This window comes from Hypanus sabinus, chromosome 12, assembly GCF_030144855.1.
Source record: "Hypanus sabinus isolate sHypSab1 chromosome 12, sHypSab1.hap1, whole genome shotgun sequence".
In the NCBI taxonomy this organism is placed as follows: Eukaryota; Metazoa; Chordata; class Chondrichthyes; order Myliobatiformes; family Dasyatidae; genus Hypanus; species Hypanus sabinus.
Window position 1 is genome coordinate 73,984,812 of NC_082717.1, and position 22,967 is coordinate 74,007,778.

At 39.1% G+C, this 22,967-nt stretch overlaps 1 protein-coding gene across 1 annotated transcript in view; it reads right to left on the bottom strand.

Moving 5' to 3' along the window:
• Positions 1-13,697: 13,697 nt before the first annotated feature.
• slx4ip (SLX4 interacting protein) overlaps positions 13,698-22,967 on the bottom strand; it is a 126,123-nt gene continuing 116,853 nt past the window's right edge. The window contains exons 7-8 of the mRNA XM_059986219.1: positions 21,097-21,203; positions 13,698-14,928 (exon numbers count right to left, since the gene is read on the bottom strand). Coding sequence (XP_059842202.1) covers positions 14,073-14,928; positions 21,097-21,203 — 963 coding nt within the window. The 3' untranslated portion in view covers positions 13,698-14,072. The remainder of the gene's footprint in view (positions 14,929-21,096; positions 21,204-22,967) is intronic.

A 22,967-nucleotide genomic window follows, 5' to 3' on the forward strand; every position in this document is an offset into this window, starting at 1 on the left:
TGTATATTTAACTTACATTTACAAGCTAGTTATCCAGCTGAGTTAGCAAGTATGAAACTTAGCTAACTTTTCCTTTAAAAAGTGAAAAATTTTATTATGACCATATCTTTAGCAACACACAAGTGGTGGTGAAGTTGTCAAGATAACCCCAAAATTATCAGCAGACCAATCAAAAAATTTCAGAGACACAATTAATGAAGACCCAGTGACTTGAAAGAGAAGGGTGACAGGAAAAATAAAACTCATCTCACAATTACACAAATGCAAACAGAGACTGAAGAGACAACAGCGGAGAGTTAATCAAAGAAGCAAAAGGGCTGCTGGTAAGAAAAGTACAAAGTTTTATAGCAGAGAATACCCCACCAAAATCCTCCTTTGGTCAGCAACAAGACAAGAATGACCTCCATCTTCCTAATGCTTCAACTATGCACTAATGAAGAATATAAGAAGGTGCTTTAAATTTCAAATGCTGTTTTTTCAAGTGTTGAGATTTCTGTGAATATTTCATAAGTCCTACTCATAAAAACAAGTGTGTAGAGGGTTGAGTAAATGGTTTGTTGGTGTTAAAAAGTTTTCTCTCTCGTGGGTAGTTGTACAATAATCATCTCTGTAGTGTCCTGCTGAAGGGTCTCGGCCTGAAATATTGATATATATATATCCATTGATGCTGCCTGGCCTGCTGAGTTCCTCCAGCATTTTGTGTGGGTTGCTTGGGTTTCCAGTATCTGCAGATTTCCTCTTACTTATGACTTCTATAATCTGTTTGAAATTTTTGAATGGCTGCTTATTACAGAGTTGGGAAGGGTTAGACAGATGTTTGTAAGCATTATTGTTTTATTTGAACAAGACTAGACATTGCTTCGTTTAGTCGGGCTGCCTATGTTCATATTTCATGTGGATTTTTTTAACAAAGTTCTCTAGCCGCCTGCCTTAGAAACTGTGATCACTTAAGGAATTTTGATAAATAGTGCAGATTGGAAGGATGTGTTTTTAATTGTAAGTGTTGCTTCTTTTAGTCGGACAGATGTCTTGTCAGAATCAACGTTAAACTAAAACCATTGTTTGCCAATGTCAAAAGTATTTTGTCATTACCACCACAGTGCCTATTTTGATTGGAGATAAAGTTTTATTTAGTAATATTGGTATGAACTCATTTGCTGGAGTCAAGTGCTTTGATGCCAAAATCAGCATTCTGTCAAAAAGGGTTAAAATTCCAAGAGTCCAATCAGTAAACAAATGTTTCATTTTTTAGCCAAGGAAAATATTGACATGCTTAAGAAAATGTGTCTCAAAAATATATTCTAAATGTACTTAAAACTAAGTTGAAACAAATTTATTAAAGAGCATGGTTTTAATTTCAGGATTGACTTTGAAATCTTTGTCATTTCATTTTAAATTAAATTCAGTATTTTGATGGTGTGATGGTAATGACACTCATCAGTGAAAACTTTGCAAAAACGCCTTAAAATATAAAGGTTTCTTTAAAGGTTGATCACTGCCAAGATCTGGTCTTCATTCCAGAGCTTAAAATAAAGGGTGCAATAAGTTCAAGAGGTTTCATTCCAAGTAGTCAGAAGTGCCCCGATTGAAGAATCACCCTCCTACGAATGGCAGAACAAATTTTCCATCTCTCTGCTCTTTTAGTAATTGTTCTTTCATATCAGTCTTATTTGATATGTCTTTGTTTATGTATACTTCTTCATAAATACTATTACATTACAGTGTATTGTAAATATCTGGAAGGAAATGAATTTTGATCTATAACTCTACACAATTACTCAGTACCCAATTGCCTCCATGAAGCATAAAAACAGAAATTACAACATAAATCTCAAGATATATGAGAACTAACAACCACATCATGTTACTTTTTTAAAACTAGAGTACTAAACATTGGCATCACAAAATAAGTCCCAAAGGGAAAAGACAAAATTCAATGAAAGCAACATGTCATCAAATTGGAAAGTGGCCATATATATTTATTTAGAGATACAGGATGGTATCAGAACCTTCTGGATCAACAAGCCTTCGCTGCCCCTGTGACCAATTGAAAACTAACCTTTAAAGGAGAACATACAAACTCCTTACAGATAGCAGTGGAATCGAACCTAGGGCACTGGCACTGTAATAGCATTACGCAACTTGTTTAGTACAATCATTAGACAAAGCAATATTACATATAAAACCCTGACCTCTGTGTGTGCATTTATTCATTTCACCAACGAATAAAGCATTCTTACAGTGGCTTAAGATTTTGGTATATCCAGAGTGCTAATTTTGCTTTTTAAAAATTTTTTTGGGCTAAAACTGAATTTCTTTGAAGCAATTGTGAAATAGGAAATTAAAATTAAAAATGAAAAAAGCTGAGCAATTGTGTTAATTCCCTGTTGGTGTCATGTTATCTTTTTATTAATTACTCAGTATTACAGGCAAATTGGACATCTTGGAGGAGAATTTCAGCAGAGGGCATCAAACCTCATCCATCTTTTGTCTTTACAGGAAAGATGAAGAGCTGGACCTTTGGAACAGCTGCACCTGTTTCATACATAAAAATCATTACAAGATTTTCATATTTAGTCAGCTCACATTTGTTGAATTCCTCCATGCAATTCCTTGATATCACTGGACAACAAAGATTTTGATTCCTGAATACTTTTGGGTGTATTTTATGGATTTTGATTGCTGCTGATCACGAAAATCACAATAAAATTTCCCTATCACACACCACTTTTTAAAAAATTGCCTATATTTGTTATTTCAATTCATAATTTATGTCAGAATAACTAATGCCAAGATTAAGGAAGGCATTTTTGCTGGTCCACAAATCAAAGAGGTCATCAATGACAGACAATTCGAAGAAACTCCAGTGAGATGGAGAAAATCACATGGTAAGCATTCAAGGATATTGTTGAAAATATTCTCGGTAAGTACAGAACACCAAACTACATGCAGCTGGTTTGCAACATGCTTCAAGCGCACAAAAACCATGAAGCACGACATGTCACTTTTAAACTTCCTCCCAGCAAATCTTGGCGATACCAGTAATGATCATTATGAAAGGTTTCACCAAGACATTGCGGATAGGGTATCAGGGCAATTGGAATCCATCAATGCTGCCAGATTATTGTTGAACACTTAAGCGAGAAGCCTCAGACACCGAGTACAAATGAAAATCATCAACATTGTTAGCTTCATTAAACTATTGCGAAGCGTCAGTGCTGTTATGCAATTAACCACATTTATTTCAATAAGAGTTCTTGTTTCTCCAAATTCCTATGTAATACAAAGAGTCTGAAATTATATTTGTGTTCAGCTTTCAAGCAGTCTATCATAAACAAATAACATTGAGGAAGCAACAGTTTTGAAAAATAATTATTGTCCAGCATAATTAATGGATAGTCTTGAGTCAGCCACATGTGAAATTCTTGAGAAAACACTGAACTATTAAGGAAGGGGCACTGTATGAAATCATTATTTGGCATAATTCATATTCTTTATAGAAGTGAGTCACGGCTGAAGCTAGTAAAATATTTTTAAAGCTTACAGATTGTAAACAAAAACAATACAGTCGGAGAATTTGTTTCTTAATTTTGTAAGGTGATCTAAGTGTAGTATGTTAGTGCAGGAAGACAGAGACAAAAAATCCTACTAGCAGGTTAAAAATAGCAAATAAGAACTTCACATAACTTGGGTCCAAGGGAATCTGATAAATGAACAACTATTCCTTTGACAGCCCTCCCACTGGACCAGCAGATATTCCCATAATACGAGGAAGTTAATGGAAAGAAATCTGGAAAAATATCATTCAACACCTATAGTTATAAATAACTAACGATTAAATACCATGCCAGATCCAACTCATTGCTTAGCGTCTGGGCGGATTTTCTGAAATATATTGATAAACAAACAAGCACATACTGTAAAAGTAGCAAATCTCTACTTTTGTAGGTGGGTGGCATATCCATATTCTGGAGACTTTGAGAATCAGCGTTGTTTCCCTGCTTATCAACTCTTTCATATGATTGCTTCTGTCGTAATCCTGCTGGGTGCATCGTACATTCGGAGCTGCACAATCAAGCTGAAAGGTGAGCATTCCTACAAGAAAATGAACCTTCAGGTCGAATCAAAGTTCAAAGTAAAATTTATTATCAGAGTACAAACATGTCACCACATACAATCCTGAGGTTCTTTTTCAGGGTATATAGTATGTATAGGGAAACACATACATACTTTGATAATAAATTTACTTCGACTTTGCCTTCAAAGAGCCCATATCCCTGCATTCAATCCCCCAAGATATTCAGGCTGTCATTTTCTTATGCACATCTTTTCCAGGAAAGATGTGCCAAGATGAATGTGGGGAGAATAAAACCAGACAGTGTAAATGGGTGCTTGGTAGTCAGCACAGATTTATTTGTTGGGCTACAGGGTCTGTTCCTATCATGCATGCCTCTTTGATTCTATGAGGCTAAGTCAGGGGTGGCAAAAATCAGACAAGTTGAACAGGCAAAGCTTCAGCCAATCCCTCATCTGTGGTACACCCTGCCTGTAGAGGTGAAGGTCAACTGTCACCCCAAACCTCCTGGCTTCCAGTTTGTTCCAGGCACCAGAAGCAGTTAGTAGATCACTGCAATACAAGGAAGGTAACATGCTTTCTAAACAAGGAAAAGGAATGTTTTCTCTTTCTAGAGCAAAGTCTATCAGCGACAGAAAGAAAATTTGTGATCTCTAATAAATTCAGACTGTGGTGAACTGCACTGCACTCATAGACATTAATATTCTCCATGTAAACCTCAGTCTCTATGTGAATCACAAGGGCTTTCACTCCCAGATTTGGTGCATGAAAACAAGAACATTTTCACTGTGTCTGCCATTCTTATGAGGAACTCAAATTATTTATTCCCAGGCAGCCTATAATACCTGCCACTTGTTAATCTCTTTGCTAACACAAAGGGCTAGTTCTTTGGTGACTTCATTGCAAGACAGGAGGCAATTTGGCCCATTGGGTCCATACCTATTCTCCAAGGAGCAATCCCATCAGTCTATTTCTCCCTATTATTTCCCTCTAACCCCTTGGAACTTATGCATTCTCATGCATCCATTAGTCTTCATTGGATTCTTTATGTGCCAGTTACCAACACTGAAGGCCATTTATGGTAGCCAGTTAACCTACCACTGCCTCTTTTGGATGTGGGTGGAACCTGGAGCAGCAAATAGAAACAGGGAGAACATGCACACTTCATAGAAACCACATAGGACTGAAGCCAGGTCACTGATGCTAAGAGGTACTGTAGCAGTAATATATGCAATGCCACCTTGCCAATTGTTATCCTTTTCTTCTTTGGCCTCTCAATCATCTGGATGTCTTGCAAAGCACCAGTTAGGGAGCTGAGAGAATGAGGGGAAAAAAAATAGTGTATATAGCTAATAAAGAAAACAAGAACAATAAACAAGCATTAGTCTTCAACCTATTTCTCTTGTATCCTATATTAATATCATAGATTCATACTCTATGACAATTGAAATCACTCAGAGACATCTGTGTCAACAAAGACTGCTATTGATTACAATGGCAGCTGCATAGTGTTTATACAGAGTACAGCCCCATGACATAACTGGCTCTCAAAACTAACCACAGTATTTATACAGAACTGAGCTGACCATAATAAAGTTTCACAGCAAGACATCTCTCTTGAATATGTATATTAATACGTACGTTTGTTCAGTATTAGGACAGATTGCAAATAAGACAAAATGATGAGGCATTGTGGGATACTTAGCCTAATCTAATAGGGAACATTAAGACAGAGGAAACCAAGACTGGCAAGGTCTGGAGGCCCAGCAGCTACCTCTCCTGGGGCTGGAGACCTGTCTGTGTGTGTGTGTGATGGGGTGGGAAACAGTCTTACACTTGCAGGTTGCATCCAGCATATCTTGGATTTGTTGGTTGCAAATGCAAATGACACATTTCATTGTATGTTTAAATGTACATGTAATAAGTAAATCTGATTCTGAATCTGACTGGAATTCATAACATTGGAAATCTAAGCCCCATGAACAGAGATAAGGGGAGCAACTGATGATTTGTATTGCAAATAGGTGCAAAATGAGAAGAGCTAACAATAGGAAGCAGGCAAGGTATAAATGACATCAGCCATGTGAGTCATAGTACATCTGAGACTTAAAAGCAGCTGGTACTATTGCAACATAGAAATACCAAGATGGCTTTGCATCTCAAATTTGCGCATAGGATCATGGGAGATAAAGATAGCTACTTAGGCATCATCCTTCACCAAAAATAGTCACAGTAATTTTTGATCTGCTGCCAGTCACCTGTCACACATCATCACTATAACCATCATGCATAAAACACAACATATTTTGACTCTCCTGAAGATTCTCCCACAGAAATTTCCTCCTTATGCTTGAAATTAAATGAAAGCTTGTAGCATCTGCTTCTCACAAACAAGAGACAATCTACAGATGCTGAAGATCCGAGCAACACACACAAAATGCTGGAGGAACTCAGCAGGCCAGTCAGAATCTAGATAAAGATTACTGTCGACGTTTTGGACCGAAACCCTTCGGCATGGCCCACTTGCTTCTCTGTTCTTTGAGTGGATCTTCATCCACAACACAACACATGGATAGTGCTACTGGGATCCTCCAAATGAGATTTGAGGGGCACCACCTCCATTTCATTGGTGCTCTGCAGAAAGTATTCTTGGGAGGATTGCACTTTCTCTAATACATTCTGGAAGTGATAAACTGCACTTGTGATAAACTATCATTTCATGAACTTACCAGCCAAAAAGCAATTGTCACAAATTTGCTTTCTGTTAGTTTACGAAAAAGTGTTTTTTCTTTGTTTAGATGGTATCAGTTAGCTTTCTAGTGCTGCAGTGATCTACTAATTGAAGATTTTGTCAGTCGTAGACTCCACCACATAGCCATAATCTGAGTTCAGTCACTGTATTAACAAGTAGGAGAAAGAGTTGGAGTGGCAGCCAGAACAGCAGCTCACTGGCAGACTGTGGTGAATGAATGCCTCTCTGGACGTGCTGGGAGAGAGTCTGTCATCTCAACAACCTTACATCCCTATCTCCAGACCTTTGCAGTGAGGAAGGGACAGGGACAGTATTGGCCCATTTTGACATTCCTTGTCTTTTGTCCTTTGGTCAAATTACCAGAGCAAGTTCATTCTTTTCAGTTCAATATTTGCTTCTTTAAACCATGGTCAACGTCCACTACAGATGTGGTTTAGAGTGCCTTGACCATTAACACAGAACAGAGGGGCGGCACCATAGTGCAGCAGTTAGTGCAACACTAATACAACGCCAGCAACCTCGGTTCAATTCTGCCACTGCCTGTAAGGACATAGTATATTCTCCCCATGACCAAGTGGGTTTCCTCCCACATTCCAGGGACATATGAGTTAGTGGGTTAATTGTGTGGTGCGTGCTCATCGAGCTGGAAGGGCTTGTTCTCTTGTGGCTGAGACATCATTTTCTTACCAATCCATTGCGGTGATATACAATATCATTAAGTCTGGATGTGAAATCAATGAGAAGAGAATTATCTGGCAGCCTGAAGACTCCATATCATTCCTGGAAGATTCAATAATGCATACAGCTAGCCATAAGGCTCATGGAATCATATAGCATAGAAATAGATTCCTTACGGCCAAATTCACCCATCCTTACTGATACTTATCTGCACAAATTCTATTAAGGTTGCATCCCTCTTCTCCATTCTTATCCATCCTTAGACACCAGAAAGGTTACTCAGGGTTAAGTATCTAATAATGATGCTGGCTATTTTACAAAACAAGAGCCAATATTTTTGCCCCATTATCCAAAACAATGGAACTGTGGGGTATGTTGAAACACTTATCTTTGATCAAATGAATGATGCGTTGGGATTTTTTTTCTGCATTGTTGACAGGCCCTAGGTGGTTTTGAACCTGCACTCATTTAACTGATAGAGCAAGCTCATCACAGTTTGTGTTATTATTCCAGCATACATGATCAAATGATCTTACTGCTGCTGCCTCTAAAGCAGACAGTTGTCACTGAATTGCTAGCTGGGGCAATTTACCATGTCCATTTGAACTTCCTTATACACATTGTAGCAGCCTGTGTATGAACTAGTTCTAAGTTCAAAATAATTTTATTATCAAAGTACATATACACTGTCACCATATGCATCCCTGAGATTTATTTTCTTGTGAACTTTCCCAGCAAAGAAAAAAAACATAATTATCAAAAAAACTATACACAAGATAGTCAACGACCAATGTGCAAAAGACAACAAACTATAAAACTATAAAAGAAAAAATACAAAATAACAATAATAAACAAATAAACAATAAATATGGAGAACATGAGATGAAGAGTCCTTGAAAGTGAGTCCACAGGTCGTGTGAACAGTTTAGTGAACTTGAGTGATGTTATCTCTTCAGGTTCAAGAGTTTGATGGTTGAGGGGTAATAACTGTTTCTGAAACTGGTGGTGTGGGTCCTGAGGTTCCTGGACTTCCTTTCTGGTGGCAACAGCAAGAACAGAGCATGGTCTGGATAGTGGAGGCCCTCGATAGTTGATGCTGCTTTCCTGCAACAGCACTCTTGTAAATGTGCTCGATGATTGAGAGGGCTTTAACTGTAATGGTCTGGGTTGTATCCACTACAACTGTAAGCTTTTTCATTCAAGGGCATTGGTGTTTTTATAGCAGGCCATGATGCAACCAGTCAGTATACTCTCCACCACACATCTCTAGAAGTTTGGCAAGGTTTTAGATGACATGTTGAATCTTCGCAAACTTTAAGAAAGTAAAGGCACTGTGCTTTCTTTGTAATGGCACTTATGTGCTGTACCCAGGTCAGCTCCTCTAAAATGATAATAGCAAGGAACTTGAAGTTACTGAGCCTCTCTGATCCTCTGATGAGGACAGGCTCGTGGACCTCTGGTGTCCTCCTCATATAGTCAATAATCAGCTCTTTGACTTTACTGATAGTGAGAGGACATTGTTGTGCACCATGCAGACAGACTTTCAACATCCCTCCTATATGCTGCTTCGGTACCACCTTTCTTCCAGCCCATGACAGTGGTATTACCGACAAACTTAAAGATGGCATTGCAGCCTCACCGTTGTAAGTGCATAGAGCAGGGGGCAAACCACACAGCTTTGTGATGCACTTCTGCTTAAGGGAGATTGTGGAGGAGATGTTTCTGCCAATCCGAATTGATTAGTGTCTGCAAGTGAGGAAATCGGGGATCCAGTTACACAAAGAGGCGATGAGGCCAAGGTCTTGAGGCTTATTGACTAGTTTTGAGAAAATGATAGTGTTCAAAGTGAAGCTTTAGTCAATGAAGAGGATCCTGATATATGCATCTTCACAGACCAGATGCTCCAGGATGGAGTGAAGAGTCAATGAAATAGCATCTACTGTTGACTTATTGTGACGATAGGCTGGTCAGGTGCCCCCAAAAATCCTGGAAAATTAGTTTCAGTTAATGAAGTACTCTGTCCACTGATGTGCAGTTTTTGACTATTCATAAGCACTCAACATGCAGTGGCAAGTCAAACAATACATTGCTCAATACATATTTACACTTCAATTGCAACTGAGAACCACATCTCAGTGAGATCAGCATAAACAGAAAACGTTCCCCAGACAGCATCAGTTCAACATATCCAAAAGGACAGAACTCCTAGCCCAGTGTGGTATCTCCTTGAAAAGAAAACATTGAGAATATGGAATTTCACATTTCTTAAATGAACAGCTAAGGTACAAGAGGAGAGGCGTACTTGATCTGGTATTGGGAAATGGACCCAGAGGTCAGGTGTCGGGTCTCTCAGTGGGAGAGCATTTTGGAGATAATGATCACAATTCTATCTCCTTTACCATAGTATTGGAGGGTGATAGGAACAGGCAAGTTAGGAAAGAGTTTAATTGGAGTAAGGGGAAATAAGAAGCCATCAGCCAGGAACTTGGAAGCATAAATTGGGAACAGATGTTCTTGGGGAAATGTATGATAGAAATGTGGCAAATGTTCAGACAATATTTGCATGGTGTTCTGCATGGGTACGTTCCAAGAGACAGGGAAAGGATGGTAGGGTACAGGAATCATGGAGTACAAAGGCTGTTGAAAATCTAGTCAAGAAGAAAAGAAAAGCTTATGAAAGGTTCATAAAACTAGGTAATGATAGAGATATAGAAAATTATAAAGCTAGCAGGCAGGAGCTTAAGAATGAAATTAGGAGAGCCAGAAGGGGCCGTGAGAAGGCCTTGGCAGACAGGATTAAGGAAAACAAGGCATTCTACAAGTATGTGAAGAGCAAGGTAAGGCATGAGAGAATTGGACCAATCAAGTGTGACAGTGGAATAGTGTGTATGGAACTGGAGGAGATAGTGGAGGTACTTAATGAATATTTTGCTTCAGTATTCACTTCAGAAAAGTACCTTGGTGATTATAGTGGTCTGAAAAGCTTGAGCCTTTCGGAAATCCTGCACGAAGACTCTCAAATTCCCTCGCACCTTAGTTTTTTGTATTTTCTCCCCATTTAGAAAGTAGTCTCTGCCTTTATTCCTTCTACCAAAGTGCATGACCATACACTTCCTGACATTGTATTCCATCTGCCATCTCTTTGGCCATTCTCCCAATCTGTTCAAGCCCTTCTGCAGACTCCCTGCTTCCTCAACACTCCCTGCCCCTCCAACCATCTTTGTATCATCTGCATACTTGGTCACAAGGCCAGTAATTCTGTCATCCAAGCGACAAAAAGAGAGTCCAAATATCAATCCCTGGAAACCACCATGAGTCACTGACAGCCACCCAGAATATAACCCTTTATTCCCACTCTTTGCCTCCTGTCAGTCAGCCAATCTTCAATCCACGTTAGTATCCTTCCTGTAATACCACAGGCTCTTACCTTGTTAAGCAACCTTACATGTGCTGGAGCTTTTGGAAAGCGTCAAGTTGGGTAGGTCACCGGAACCGGACAAGGTATACCCCAGACTACTGAGGGAGGCGAGGGAGGAGATTACTGAGCCTATGGCAATGATCTTTGCATCATCAATGTGACAGGAGAGGTTCCAGAGGATTGGAGGGTGCAGATGTTGTTCCCTCATTCAAGAAAGGGAGTAGAGATAGCCCAGGAAATTTTAGACCAGTGAGTCTTACTTCAGTGGTTAGTAAGTTGATGGAGATCCTGAGAAGCAGGATTTATGAACATTTGGAGAGGCAAAATATGATTAGGAATAGTCAGCATGGCTTTGTCAAAGGCAGTTTGTGCCTTACAAGCCTGATTGAATTTTTTGAGGATGTGACTAAACACATTGATGAAGGTAGAGCCATAGATGTGGTGTATATGGATTTCAGCAAGGCATTTGATAAGGTACCTCATTCAAGGCTTATTGAGAAAATAAGGAAGCATGGGATCCAAGGGAACCTTGCTTTGTGGATTCAGAACTGGCTTGCCCACAGAAGGCAAAGAGTGGTTGTAGAAGGGTCATATTCTGCATGGAGGTCGATCACCAGTGGAGTGCCTCAGGGATCTGTTCTGGGACCCCCTCTCTTCATGATTTTTATAAATGACCTGGATGAGGAAGTGGAAGGATGGGTTAGTCAATTTGCTGATGACACAAAGGTTGGGGGTGTTGTGGATAGTGTGGAGGGCTGTCAGAGGTTACAGTGGGACATTGATAGGATGCAAAACTGGGTTGAGAAGTGGCAGATGGAGTTCAACCCAGATAAATGTGAGGTGGTTCATTTTGGTAGGTCAAATATGATGGCAGAATATAGTATTAATGGTAAGACTCTTGACAGTGTGGAGGATCAGAGGGATCTTGGGGGTCTGAGTCCATGAGACACTCAAAACTGCTGTGCAGGTTGACTGTGTGGTTAAGAAGGCATACAGTGCAGTGGCCTTCATCAACTGACGGATTAAGTTCAAGAGCAGAGAGGTAATGTTACAGCTGTATAGCTCCCTAGTCAGATCCCACTTGGAGTACTGTGCTCAGTTCTGGTCGCCTCTCTACAGGAAGGATGTGGAAGCCACAGAAAGGGTGCAGAGGAGATTTACAAGGATGTTGCCTGGATTGGGAAGCATGCCCTATGAAAATAGGTTGTGTGAACTCGGCCTTTTCTCCTTGGAGCGACGGAGGATGAAAGATGACCTGATAGAGGTGTATAAGATGATGAGAGGCATTGATCATGTGGATAGCCAGAAGCTTTTACTCAGCCATTTATGTTTTCTACCAATCACCTCCAGCTTCTTAGTTCATCACTCCTTCCCCACCGCCTGGCTTCACCTATCACCTCTTCCTAGTTGGTACTCCATCCCCTTCCCTCACCTTTTTATTCTGGCTTCTTTCTCCTTCCTTTCCAGTCCTAATGAAAGGACTTGGCCCAAAACGTTGATTGTTTATTGCTCTTTATAGATGCTTCCTGACCTGCTGAGTTTTGTATGTGTTACTCCGGATTTTCAGCAAACTCTTTTGTTTATCAATATTTCCTTTACTTCTGATGTAATTTACCTCCTGTGGAACTCTAACTTCTGGCTTTGTTATCTCTCATCCAAACTCTCTCAGTGCTCTGCTGCTAACTCCCACCTTCCATAAATCCGAGCTTCTTCTTACTCCATTTCCTCTAACTTCTGCTGAATATTGTTCACCCATCAGCACTATGTTCAAAGCCCAGGATTATAAACAGGTCTGGCAAGGAGTCAATTTTGAAATTGTTATTGCCAAATCTTTTAATGCCTCACTGTTCTTTATCTCTGTTATGTTGTCAAATCCTAAAATCTCATTGCCATTGCCACAGGTACCAACCACATCAGATTTCCATGTGTGACTCTGTCCTAACATTCCCAACTGAATCAACCATTAATAACTGCCTTGACTACTTGGTTCCCAAGCTTTTAAATATCTTCCTTCACCTCTCTGAAACACTTCCAAAGCCTACCTTTTTTTTAACCAAAGTTTCAGTAAGCTGTTCTAATACATCCTTCCATGTTAAAGGTAGATTAAATATACTTATTGTTGGCAAACAAAACACTTTTCTAATCTGTAACCAACATCAAACTCACTGCATTTAAACAATATAAAACATATATGTTGAAAGGTTTAATTTGAAAAAAAAAACACAAACAATTTACTATTGGAAACAAAATAAAGTAGGTTTTGTCAAAACTACTCCAGGATTAATGCCAATTTTTTCTACAATTTTCTAAGCCTAACATGATCATCAGATTTATAATTATGCTTTCTTTCACAACTACCTCTTTCATAAATAGGAACTGTGATTTGTACTACAATTATTTGAATCTACCATTTTACCATCAAAGTATGAATAGAATTTCTTACTTTTTTTGTACCCTTATATCTGGCAGGTGTGGCACTTATTAATGTGTGTAAAGTCTTTACTTATTAATGTGTATATAACAGAAAATGAGAGGGAAAGTTAGGTCTTAGTGGTGAATGTTTTGTGCCTTTATGACTTTAATTACCTTCAATTAATGTCTTACATATTACTTATTTAGACATTACTTTGTTAATTTGATAACATGATAGAATGTACAATGATTTTATCAAACTTCCATGGCTTTAAGAATGAGCACTGATAATTAAATATTGATACCCCTGATTTTCTGAAAGTGAAAGCCAAAGGACAGAACGAAGAAACAGTTTGCAAATTTAATCAAACTTTTATTGTGAAATACGAGTTGGAACAATCTTGAAATGGCAATTATATGCTAAATAATATAGCAAAGAATAAATCTTAAAATTTAAAAATATTATAATACATACACTGAAGCCAATCTTTTGTAATCTAATATTAATAGGACTAGAATCAAATTTGACAGTGCTCTGGATGCCAATAATGACCTCCTTTCACTAATCAAGACTTTCAAAAGATGATTGGACTAAATTAAGATGAGTAACTTATCCACACGAGTTTATTATTAGATTACACGTCAAACCTCAGAATAATGTGCTTTTACAAAATAACATAGGTGCACAACTTCAATTGTGTCTGTAGCATGTGAACACTGCCAAACACTAGAAACTATCACACAGAAATATTGTCATTCTTGGAAATTCTAACCCTCCTCAGTCTTTGAATTCTTGATTTTCTTGGCATATTTTCTTTCTCTGATTCGTCCTTTATCAATATTGTGTCAGAATTCTGAGACTTAAAACCAGAAGGACTTGAAGGTGCCACCTCTGACTTTATTGTCGAATTAGTCCATACTGTTAATCTTTTCTTTTTATGCTTATTTACATGGCAGAAGTCTTGGGGAGAATTCCCTGTGGAAAACAAGTATCCACCTGCATCTCTGCTGGTGTGGACAAGGCTGTCTGGTTTACCTTTGACTGACCTTTCAGAATGGGAATTATGTTTTACTTGTGTCTTTTTCTTCATTGGCTTTCTTAAGGACTCAGGAGACTTCATCTCCATTGTAACTTCAATTGAAGTTGCAGGCCTCTCTCCAGAAATGATCTTCACAGCAGTATTAGCTCCATTTTGAGAGAAGACTCTCCTGCGTTTAGTAAGTACTTTTTCATTTGCTTCATTTTGGTTGAGACCCTGCAGTGCTGACTCACTGTTGTCCGCAATGTTTTTCAAACCTGCCTTCAGCTGTTCAATAGATTGAGGTTGTTGTTGGCAGTTTTGTTGAGCTGGCTGCCTCTCGTTAATGTATTTTTCCAGTTTTATTGCAGGAAGTAATAACTTGCTTTGAACTGAGTTCATACAATCTTCTCCTCTACCAGTATTTATATCCTGAATCTCATGGTTGAAACCTGCAAAAGGTTGAGCTACATTCTGTTCATCTTCTGTTACACCAGGTTGAGCTTTTATTAAGAAATCACCAGAGTCAGCTTTGTTACAGTTTTCCATCTTTGTGCAGCAACTTTTTTTAACACTGGGAACAAAAACAAAAAATCCAGTATGAATGAAGAGGTTCATAACTGGCCAGTATTTATGAATATGGATTGAAGCATTTTGTATAAGTAAAATGTTCCCCTCCAAAATATATGTCAATCTTAATTCTCTCTTGCAAGTAGTTCAGATGTCTCCAGCTGAGAAAACTAATCCTGAATTCACATAAATTTTATATTAAGCACAAAAGCAAAAGCAGGAAGTACAGTTTGTAGAGTTAATAAGAAAAAGGTTAATTCTGAAATAAGCCAAAAAGAATGCTTCCTGTAACATACTGCCTGCTCAAACTGATACTTTTTTTTAAAGAATGACTACGTTCCTTCCTTCAGCTGGATAATTAGGAAGTCAAACATTTAAAAACCCTATTGGAAAGTTATGCTCCCATAGAGAAGTGACCAAGCTTGATTCTGATAAAACCATAAGTCCTGATATATGTGCACAGCATTGTGTAGTCATCCATGGGACAAGCCAATTTCCTGGCTCATCTACTTCAGATGAGCCTTTCAAGCAATGACAAGTTGCTTCACATACTTATTGATGAATAGTATTTCAATAACAAGTATCTAAATTATGCCTTTAACAGAGAAAATGCCCCAAGACACTTTACAAAGGAGCAACAAAAGTAAGAAGTATGCAGCTGGGAGAGAAATTAACCAAGATAATTGAAGCCTCGGAAGAAGAATTACAGAATGCAATGGAAGGACAATACAAATATCTTAAGCTCAAGTTCCTGAGATCAGGAGCTAGGGAGCTCAAAGCTCCGCAACCACAGGGTAAAGATGGGTACATCTTCTGTGTTGCATTTATCAGTTCAATTTAATGGAATAAAAAGGCAACTTATCAGCATTTTTGCTTTAGTTATTATGCCACTTCACGTGAAATTCAAGAAATTGCATATTAATATGTTGATATTAGGCTAGAAATAGTTGAGGTAATAGGTGGATACTTAGATTTGATAATTTTAAGTCTATTGTCAAGTTTATGATCCTTGTGTATGCAACTGTTACAAATTTAGTGTTTACTGTAAGTATTCTTTTGAATGCAAGATATTCTAAAAGTGAGCTGCAGTATTTGCCATTGGGAAATGAGGCAATAGCACTTTCTTTTGATCATATGGAAATAGCTCTTTTTCTACACATGCCTTTGTAGGTTCTTGCTCTGAATTTTCCAAGTGTAGATTGAGATCCATGCCGAGCAGAGGTTTATGAACAGCCTCTATCCTTCTGTAAGATTTAAGGCTTGATTATATATAAATTCCAATTCTGTACCAGCAAATCCATACTGGAATAACATTTCTAAACCACGAACACTTTTAATCAACTCTAACTTTCAAATTCTTTCCAAAAAAAAACAACCAAAAGTCCCAAAATACTTAATTAATCATTGGTCAGAGTAATTTAGATATTAAATGATTTATAGCTTTTTTCCCCCCACTCACATCTGGGAGTATAGCCAAAATAACCTCAATGAGTGCAACCTTCAGTTTACAGAAATCACTGATTCAATGAATATATATATGAATTTTATCGTTATCTGCAGTCTAGGTGGCCATATGTGGTCAGCACGATCCTATTACAGCTCAGGAAGTCAGAGTTCAGACTTCTTGTCCTCTGTAAGGAGTCTCTGTATGTCCTCCCTGTGGAATGTGTGGGTTTTCTCCTTGTCCTCTGGTTTCCTCCCACAGTCCCAGTACAACGATGTACAGGGCAGGTTAATTGGTCATTACAAATTGTCCCATGATTAGATTAGGGTTAAACGGGGAGTTATTGGGTGGGTTGTTGGGCAGCGTGGTTTGAAGGGTCAGAAGGGCTTATTCCACACTGTATCTCTAAAATAAAATACAACATGGAACAAGGAGGGTGGCAACGGGATAAAGGAATTTTGTAATCTGGGAAATACTCTGAATAAAATTTAAAAATGGATGAAACATAGAAAACCTAGAGCACAATACAGACCCTTCAGCTCACGATGCAGTGTCAAACATGTACGTATTTTAGAAATTAACTAGGGTTACCCATAGCACTCTATTTTTGTAAGCTCCATGTACCTATCCAGGAGTCTCTTAAAAGACCCTATCATGTCCGCCTCCACCACCGTCACCGGCAGCCCATTCCACGCAGTCACCAGCCTCTGTGTAAAAAGCTTGCCCCTGACATCTCCTCTGTACCTACCTCCAAGCACTTTAGTCTACTGGAGGGAAACTGTTCCCTCTCATGTTAGCCATTTCAGCCCTGGGAAAAATCCTCTGATCAATGCTTCTCATCACCTTATATACCTTTATCAGGTCACCTCTCATCCTTCGTTGTTCCAAGGAGACAAGGCCAAGTTCACTCAACCTATTCTCTTAGGGCATGCTCTCCAATCCAAACAACTTCCCTGTAAATTTCCTCTACATCCTTTCTATAGTTTCCATATCTTTCCTGCAGTGACATAACCAGAACTGCACAAAGTACTCCAAATGGGGTTTGACCAGGGTCCTATAAAGTTGTAACATTCTCTCTCGGATCTTAAACTTAATACCATAGTTGATGAAGGCCAATGCACCGTATGCCTTCTTAACCACACAGTCAACCTGAGCAGCAGCTTTGAGTGTCCTACGGACTCGGACCCCAAGATCCCTCTGATCCTCCACATTGCCAAGAGTCTTACCATTAATACTATATTCTACCATCATATTTGACCTACCAAAATGAACCACTTCACACTTATCTGGGTTGAACTCAATCGGCCATTTCTCAGTCCAGTTTTGCATCCTATTGATGTCCTGCTGTAATCCCATGGCTCCTTACTTTCTCAATAAGCCTTGCATGGGGTACCTTATCAAATACCTTGCTGAAATCCATATACACTACATTTACTGGTTTACCTTCATCAATGTGTTTAGTCACATCCTCAAAAAATTCAATCAGGCTCATAAGGCACAAACTGCTTTTGACAAAGCCATGCTGACTATTCCCAATCATTTTATGCCTCTTCAATTGTTCATCTTTTCCATCAACTTACCAACCACTGAAGTAAGACTCACTAGTCTATAACCTCCTGGGTTATCTCTACTCTCTTTCAATAGGGGAACAACATCTGCACCCTCCATCCTCCGGAACCTCTCCTTTCCCCATTGATGATGCAAAAATCATTGCTAATCCTCTGGCAATCCCTCACCTCCCACAGTAGCCTGGGGTATATTTCGTCCAGTCCCGGTGACTTATCCAACTTGATGCTTTCCATAAGCTCCAGCACATCCTCTTTCTTAATGTCTATATGCGCAAGCTTTTCAGTCTGTCGCAAGTCATCCCTACAATCGCCAAGGTCCTTTTCCGCAGTGAATACTGAAGTATTCATTAAGTAGCTCTACTACTTCCTCCAGTTCCATACACAATTTTGCACTGTCACACTTCTCTCACATCTTATCCTCTTGCTCTTCGCATCCTTGTAGAATGCCGTGGGGTCTTCTTTAATCCTGCTCACCAATGCCTTCTCATGGTCCCTTCTTGCTCTCTTGAATTTCATTCTTAAGCTCCTTCTTGCAAATTTTATAATCTTCTAGATCTCTATCGTTACCTATTTTTTTGAACCTTTCTTAAGCTCTTCTTGACTAGATTTACAACAGCCGTTGTCCACCAAAGTTCTCATACCCTACCATCCTTTCCCTGTCTCATTGGATCATACCTATGCAGAACCTCATGCAAATATCATCTGAACATTTGCCACATTTCTGTCATATATTTCCTTGAGAACATCTGTTCCCAATTTATGCTTCCAAGTTCCTGGCTGATAGCTTCTTATTTCCCTTCACTCCAATTAAACGTTTCCCTAACTTGTCTGTTCGTATTCCTCTCCAATACTATGGTAAAGGAGAAAGAATTGTGATCACTATCTCTAAAACGCTCTCCCACTGAGAGACCCAACACCTGACTTCTGGGTTCATTTCCCAATACCAGATCAAGTACAGCCTCTTCTTTTGCAGACCTATCTACAAACCTTCCTGAACACACCTAATAAACTCCACCCTATCTAAACCCCTAGCTCTAGGAAGATGCCAATCAGTATTTGGGAAATTAGTATCGCCTACCACAACAACCCTGTTATTGTTACACCTTTCCAGAATCTATCTCCCTATCTGTTCCTCAATGTCCCTGTTACTATTGGGTGGTCTATAAAAAACAACCAGTAGAGTTATTGACCCCTTCCTTTTCCTAACTTCCACCCAGGGACTCAGTAGCCAATCCCTCCATGACTTCCTCCTTTTCTGCAGCAGTGATACTATCTCTGATAAGCAGTACCATGCCCCCACCTCTTTTTTGCCTCCCTCCCTGTCCTTTCTGAAACATCTAAAGTCTGGTACTCTAAGTAACTATTCCTGCCCTTGAGTCATTCAAGTCTCTGTAATGGCCACAACATCATAGTTCCAAGTACTGATCCACACTCTAAGCTCATCTGCTCTGTTAATGATGCTTCTTACATTAAAATAGACACATCTCAAACCATCAGTCTGAGAGCATCCCTTCTCTATCACCTGCCTATCCTCCCTCTAACACTCCCTACAAGCTTTCTCTATTTGTGAGTCAACTGCCCCTTCCTCCATCTCTTCAGCTCGGTTCCCACCCCTCAGCAATTGTAGTTTAAACTCTCCCCAATAGCCTTAGCAAACCTCCCTGCCAGGATACTGGTCCCCCTCAGATTCAAGTGCAACCCAACCTTTCTGTACAGGTCACATCTGCCCCAAAAGATGTCCCAATGATCCAGAAATCTGAATCCCTGCCCCCTGCTCCAAACCCTCAGCCACACATTTATCCTCCACCTCACTCTATTCCTATATTCACTGTCTCATGGCACAGGCAGTAATCCCAAGATTACTACCTTTGAGATCCTGCTTCTCAGCCTCCTTCCTAACTCCTTGTAGTCTGTTTTCAGGACCTCCACCCCTTTCCTACCTATGTCGTTGGTACCAATATGTACCACGACCTATGGCTATTCACCTTCCCACTTCAGGATATCATGGATGCGATCAGAAACATCCCAGATGCTGGCACCTGTGAAGCAAACTACCATCCATGTTTCTTTCCTGCATCCACAGAATAGCCTGTCTGACCCCCTAACAAAACAGTCCCTTATCATTGCTGCCAACGTCTTCCTTTCCCTACCCTTCTGAGCCCCAGGGCCAGATTCTGACAGAGGCTTGACCACCATTGCTTCCCCCAGGTTATCAATTAGATGCCAATCTAATTGTGGAAATATTAGGAGTGGTATTCAAATGGTGAGCTTTGAGAATCTTAAAGGTAGTGAGGGAGGTGAAGCATTTTCCAGTCAATACAACATTAAACACAAGTGAAATTGGGAATGGAGTGTAATATTGCTGTTATCTCTCCAAGAGCTTTCATGGTAGTGGAATACTTTGATCTTAGTGTGTACTGTAATTTGTCAAACAGTAAATGAATATGCAGAGGAGAGATATTAATTTAGAATTGTGTTCTATCACTCCTGCTGGCAGTAAAATTAAATTTGACTTAGGTTTTGTCTGAGTGAAATGCAGATGAATATGCTGAACAAAACGCTGAGAAATATTAAGCATTTCATTAAAGCATCATAAAGTTCAAGTTGTATTTCAAACAATAACTTTCAAAGGGTCAAAAGGTGATGAGATTATCTGAAAGAAAAAGTTACAGCTCAATACACACTAATATTAAAAATGCAAAAGGGTATATAGAAAAACTTTCTCTGTTTTTGGTATCAAGAAAGAAAACAGAACTGCAATAACTATTAATCAAAAAAATGTAAGACCTGATATACTTGCCAAGAAGGATAAAACTAAATCTCTAACATGAATTAGTAAAACAGTGTTTTCAAATGAATGAAATTCAACAGGGTTTAAAAAAAGGATCTAGTGCTTTCATCCCTGAAGAAGATGGCAGAGTTTGTCATTGAAATGTCAGTTATAATCGATACCTGTACCCGGCCTGAAGCATGAGAAGAGTTTATCCGTTCAACTGAGCAGAAAATGCTGGCTTATTTGCACAGATTCTAAAATAAACAATTTATGCTTCACTTCAACAACTGCATAATTTAACATTTCCTTTGAGCAAAGGACCAAATTGTTGGGCTTGTTATTTTATAGTCAGGAACAATTCTCATCCAATCACGTAGTAATACGTACATTTGCTTCAAAGCTTCTTTCTTCTTCTGAACTGAGGCAGAGACATTGCAAGGCTCTTTCATTTCTGATTCACCGGTAAAATATTCCGAAGCTCCATGTTTGGTAATCTATCAAAAACAAAGCATTTCATTAAAAAAATACACAAACTGATAGAAACGACACCAACATCGACAAAACAATTGTTTATCACACTGTGCAATGTCCATAGCACCATCAAGGAAAATCACCTACAATCAGCATTAGCACTCCCAGGTCAGGTATGGTCAAGAACAGCTGAGGTCATATTATAGACTTTTTAAAATCGACAAAAGGGATGATCAAACTAATGTAAAAAAATTAACTGCTCCTGCAGCACTCACTTAGATGTGATGACTAGAGTGGGATATATTCCATCTACACATTTATTACATTGTGCCTTTTTTTAAAAAAAGATAATTAAAATTCTTGAATGTTGGCATCAGAGTAAACTGGCTGCGTTTCACTAAATCAATTTTATTTGGCCGCACGCCATACCACAGCTCGAGTTGATCCACAATAAAAACCCAGCTGATCCCAATTTTCACATTTCCATTATCTTCAAAGAGTTTAAGTTTATTGCTAGACACAGAGTAAAAAAAATTCTTAATAGTGCAATAATCATCTTGATAAGAATAACTGATTATGCTTTCAATACAAAAACAATTATTCTTACCAAGATGCATCATCTCAAATTTCACCTACAATTGCCATTTACGTTAAGTAAACATACTAAATGTGGGTGAGGCACAGTTAGGCACATCAAAGTTCAAAGCAAAGTTCAAAGCAAAATCTAAGTACATACATGTCACCATATACAACCCTGAGAATTATTTTCTTGCGGCTATACTCAGTATATCCAAACATAATAGAATCAATGAAAGATCACACCCAAAAGGGCAAACAACCAATGTGCAAAAGACAACAAACTGTGCAAATACAAAACAGAAAGATAAATAAATAATGAGTATTGAGAACATGAGATGAAGCGTCCTTGAAAGCGAGTCCATAGGTTGTGGGAATAGTTCAGCGACAGGGTGAGTGAAGTTAGCCCTTGTGATTCAAGAGCCTGATGGTTGAGGGGTAATAACTGTTCATGAACCCAGTGGTATGAGTACTGAGGCTACTGTACCACCTTCTTGATGACAGCAGCGAGAAGAGAGCTTGGCCTGGATGGAGGGGGTCTTTGATGAAGGATACTGACTTCCTGTGATAGCACTCTATGCAGATGTGCTCAATGGTAAAGAGAGTCTGGCCATATCCACTATATTTTGTAGGCATTTCCATTCAAGGGCATTGGTGTTTCCTTACCTGGCTGTGATGCAATCAGTCAATATATTCTGCACAATACACCTATTAAAGTTTGTCATAGTTTTAGAATCTTTGCAAACTTCTAAGGAAGTAGAAGCACTGTCGTGCTTTCTTCATAATTGCACTTATAGGCTGGGCCCAGTACAGATTCTCTGAAATGATAACTTGGTCGAATTTAAAGCTGCTGACCTTCTCCACATCTGATCCTCTGATGAGGACTGGCTCAGGGAGCTCCGGTTTCCTCCTCCTGAAGTCAATAATCAGCTCTTGGTCTTGCTGACATTAAGTGTGAGGTTGTTGCGGCGCCACTCAGCCACATTTTCAAATTCCTTTCTATATGCTGATTCGTCACCACCTTTGATTTGGCCAACACCAGTGAGGAGTCTGCAATCTCAAAGCATTGGAGCTGTGCTTAACCTCACAATCGTTAGTATAAAGTGAGTAGAGCAGGGAACTGAGCACAGTCTTGTGGTACACCAGTCCTTACGAAGATTGTGGAGGAGATGTTGCCAATTTGAACAGACTGGAGACTGGAAGTGAGCAAA